The sequence below is a fragment of the Saprolegnia diclina genome, assembly GCF_000281045.1.
Source record: "Saprolegnia diclina VS20 unplaced genomic scaffold supercont1.159, whole genome shotgun sequence".
Taxonomy (NCBI): domain Eukaryota; phylum Oomycota; class Saprolegniomycetes; order Saprolegniales; family Saprolegniaceae; genus Saprolegnia; species Saprolegnia diclina.
The window spans coordinates 44,149-47,899 of record NW_008246226.1 but is presented as its reverse complement, the minus strand read 5'-3'; the positions used below and the strand labels follow the sequence as shown (position 1 = coordinate 47,899).

The 3,751-nt window shown below is 53.5% G+C and overlaps 1 protein-coding gene across 1 annotated transcript; it reads right to left on the bottom strand.

Annotated features, from left to right (window-relative positions):
- Window positions 1–543: 543 nt before the first annotated feature.
- SDRG_16885 (TKL protein kinase) lies at window positions 544–3,342 on the bottom strand. Its single transcript, XM_008623109.1, has 18 exons — window positions 3,319–3,342; window positions 3,137–3,265; window positions 3,026–3,092; window positions 2,921–2,975; window positions 2,805–2,870; window positions 2,692–2,760; window positions 2,575–2,640; window positions 2,458–2,520; window positions 2,329–2,403; window positions 2,090–2,283; window positions 1,846–2,044; window positions 1,760–1,793; window positions 1,613–1,709; window positions 1,479–1,569; window positions 1,152–1,425; window positions 1,021–1,104; window positions 854–974; window positions 544–804 (listed from the first exon to the last, which is right to left on the bottom strand). The coding sequence occupies exons 1-18, from the start codon at window positions 3,337–3,339 to the stop codon at window positions 617–619; spliced, it is 1,893 nt and encodes a 630-aa protein (XP_008621331.1). The 5' UTR covers window positions 3,340–3,342; the 3' UTR covers window positions 544–616.
- Window positions 3,343–3,751: the final 409 nt, after the last annotated feature.

Genomic DNA, 3,751 nt, shown 5'->3' with positions numbered 1-3,751 from the left:
CATCGATAATGCAAAACTTCTATTTCGAGGCTGGTGTTGGGTCTCGAGGCGTCACGTTCTACGAACGTAGATTGGCGCAAAACGCGACGGTGCATATATAAAGTACACAACCTTGCACATAATATGTGCAAGGTTGTGTACCCATACTCTTATTTGTCAACACACATTTCACACCCGTGCTCATGGCCGCTTCCTGTACCCAATGGCTCGTGGCCATTTGAGCCCTGGCAACCACGTGCAGTCGCATCGCAAACTCTCTTCTTGGATCTTCGCAGTCGACGCGGAGGACGTGCGGTCGTCGCTTTCGTTCGGTCGTCAATTTCGTCATAACACTTCTCGACCTCTCTGATGTTGCGGACGAGCGACCATGGTTCGCGCCTCGATCGTAGCAGCGTTTACTTTTGCTCGCGATTTCTGTCCACTCAGGTCCGCACAATGATTCATTGCGTCCGTCTTGTCGCGACGAACGGCAGTTCTCGGATTTATATGACGTGTTCCGCGTTATCTTCATGACAAAGACTTTGCATACGTAGCGCTACGCCTGAATGCGTGGGAGTTGGCACCAGCACTTGGTCGTTGGGAGTGAGCTGCGTCTCGGATTTGGTTTACAAATGTCCTAGCACACCTTTCTTTGGCGTTCAATAATGTGTGCGATCTCAATGGCTGTCGGGCGGTGCTCGGGCGCATACGCGAGGCAGGATTGCGCCAGTGTGATCACCCACATTGGTGTTGACGCCACAAACGATGGCGAGATGGTCCCTTGGATCACGCGCGACATGATGGCCGTGTCCACAAGCGGGTGGCCTGTGCAAAAACATAGTTATTTGAGTTGTGTAAGAAGATATTACTGTACCATTCTCGGAGCGAACGTCGGCGTACGGTATGTCGTGGGTGCTGAGCTCCGAGAGCACCATCCCGAAAGAGTAAATGTCGGCCGACGTCGAGTAGTAGCATTCTTGAAGGACCTCGGGCGCCTACGCATTCCTGCGTGAGCGTTTCGCGTCGATGAGTCGGTCGTACCATCCACCGGTACGTGCCGACGCCGATCGTCATGGTCTCGGTCGTCATCTCTTTCGAGACGCCAAAGTCCGTCAGTTTGGTACCCTAAATTACCCCAACCCTCGACACATGCATTCTTCGGGTCGCCCTACCTTGACCGAGTCGAGGAGGATGTTTCTTGACTTGAGGTCGCGGTGGATGATGTTCATTGTGTGCATGTAGACAAGCCCTTCGGCAATCGACAACATACACACCGCTTTTTCGTCCCAGTAAAAGGTGTGGGCGGCGTCGTCCGGTGCCGACGGAGCGGTGGCCTGCAAGAGGCCGCGGAGGTCGCCCTTGTCCATCCATTCGAGCACCATCTCAAGCTCGGATGGTGTCCGCCAGCTCGCACCCAGTAGCTTGACAATGTACGGGCTCTCCATCCTACAGTATGACAAGTCCGTGGGGTTTGTGCACTAGTACACGGAGAGAGGTACATGGAAGCGAGTTGAATCTCAGCAACAAAGGTGGCCACGTCGGCTTGTGAGTGCTTTCCTGGCAATAGGCTCTTGATCGCGACAGGCTCTCCTAGCCAAATAGCATTGGTACGCGCGTGCAAAGCGCCTCGAACCTTTGTACGTGCCTCTCGACACTTGACCAAACGCGCCCTCAGCGACAAACTGAAGCTTGACAAGGGACCCTTCGTCGAGCCGCAGCATCTGCAGCGCCTACGATAAGCACAGGTATTGAATGCCGCGGCGTCCAATGCAGCGTGTACGTCGAGGTACTGCGCGTTGCGCTCCAGCAGTAACCTACAAAACACCGCCAAAGTTGACACAAGTTTTTCCAGTGCGGACTACACACAGCTGCAGTCGACGCTGCCGTCGAGCCAGGAAAAGGACCAGGGAGGCGACGACAGTGACAAGACCGACGACGATACCAGCAATTTCCCCGCTGCCGAGGCGCGAGGACGACGTATCCGCGCCTGTCGCGGCCAACGACGGCGAAACGGTCGTCGGTGGCGGTGCCGTCGTCGGTGGCGGTGGTGGCGGCAGCATCGACTCTACGATGCTTACAGCGCACAATCGCGAAGCACAATATCGCCTACCTGGCGTCACGCACACCGAGTAGGCTCCCTGCATGATGGGTTTGATGCTATTTGGCGCCTTGCAGGTCCCCGTGACGTCGATTGTTGGCGCCAAGGCGTTGTTGTGCAGCTCCACCGTCTTGTTTTCATTGAGAAGCACGGTGTATGTGTCTGGGTCGACGAGAAACGTCGTAATCTTGCAGCCCGAGAGACCGCTACATTTGCACTGGTGACGTCTTGCATGTGTGTGAACAACGTACAATAATGTGGTCAAATGCTCGGGACTGCTCAGCGAGACGTTGGATATTGTCGTGATGGGATTGTCGTCAAAGTTCCTAGTGAAAGCAACACAATATTGTCTGCTTGCGCGCGACGATTTCGGTTTGTACGCGCGTCGCAAGGTTCGAAAATCGAGGTTCTCGAGGCGCGTAAAGAGATTGTTTCGCAAGTCCCTACGTACCGACACTTGTGGTATCCACGATGGATAGATAGATAGTTCTACGTACAGATAGAGAAGCTGCGGCATGGACGCCAAGTTGGGAAGTGTCGAGAATTTGGCCTCCCGAAGCTCCCTGATACCAACAACACAGGTTTGCGACGACGACATTATTGTCACCACGTACAGAGTTTCAAGTTTGGGCGGCCACGAGGTGTTGGAGGTATTGATCGCCATATTGTAGTTGTAGATGCTCCTAGCGCATCTCGTCAGCACAGACAATATATTCATCATTCCCACAATGCCTTGACGTTGGTCGAGGTTGAGAGGTCGCCAATGCCGTGCATGGAGGTGTTGTCAAACGCGCTGTGCAGGTCGATGAACCCTCATGTGTCATGGCGTACGAGGTGACGTACATTGTGAGATTCGCAAAAAGGCTCGGGAGGCTCGCAATGTAATCGACAGGCTCATCTACGCCACCGTTTTATGAGCCTTTGTAGCCCCGCTGACTGTGCTTGTACTGTAAATGCGCAAGTCGCTGCCCAGCGCCAAGGTGGTAAAGTTTCTCGCCTCGTAAAACGTCGTTGTCTACAATATAAATCTCATTTTTCTCGAATCGACGACCAACGTACCCCGCATCTCTTGTCGACAATGCAGTACGGACTGTTCCCAAGACAACCGTCCCGCGTCGCGGTGGCAAAGTATTCGTTGATGGCGCCGTTGTCACAGAGGCCTGTGGCAGCGTCGACGGCCAGTGCAATCTAGAGAGCATCGGCAGGTCGTTTGAGTGTCATCACGTAAACCCTTCTCGCACCAGCAAAAGCAGCAACCCCATCTTGGAGGCCAGTGAGCAAAATGGCAACTGAGGGGCAAGTACACGGAAGCATTTCACACGCTACGAATACCCATGTGGGATTTCATGTGGGCAGACGCATTGCCGTGTGAAATTTTAGAACTGCAAGGTGAAAGCAGTTTTTGAGTTGCAAGCAGTCCGGTGATTTAACGTGACGCGACGGAACTGTACCAAAAGAACCGGACAGGACGAGTCCTGCGCACCGCTGCAAAACGTAGCCCTATTATGCATGGGGACATGGTTCGATACCTGCACATACACTGTAGTAGCAACTGGTCAGAAGCGACTAGGAGGCTGTGCCGTATATGTTCAGCGAGCAAATGATGGGGACAAAATTTGTCCCCAACGTTTGCTCGATTCAAACGCGCATTCATGGCGTTTGAATATAGAAAAA

Bases quoted from the DNA above. Each gene is read 5' to 3' on its own strand.
- SDRG_16885 (XM_008623109.1), bottom strand. From the start codon at position 3,339: ATGGGGTTGCTGCTTTTGCTG. The intron at 3,093-3,136 runs GTACGTTGGTCG...TTTATATTGTAG, and splicing joins TTGTCGACAAGAGATGCGGG to ACAACGACGTTTTACGAGGC. The intron at 2,521-2,574 runs GTACGTAGAACT...GTCGGTACGTAG, and splicing joins ATGCCGCAGCTTCTCTATCT to GGACTTGCGAAACAATCTCT.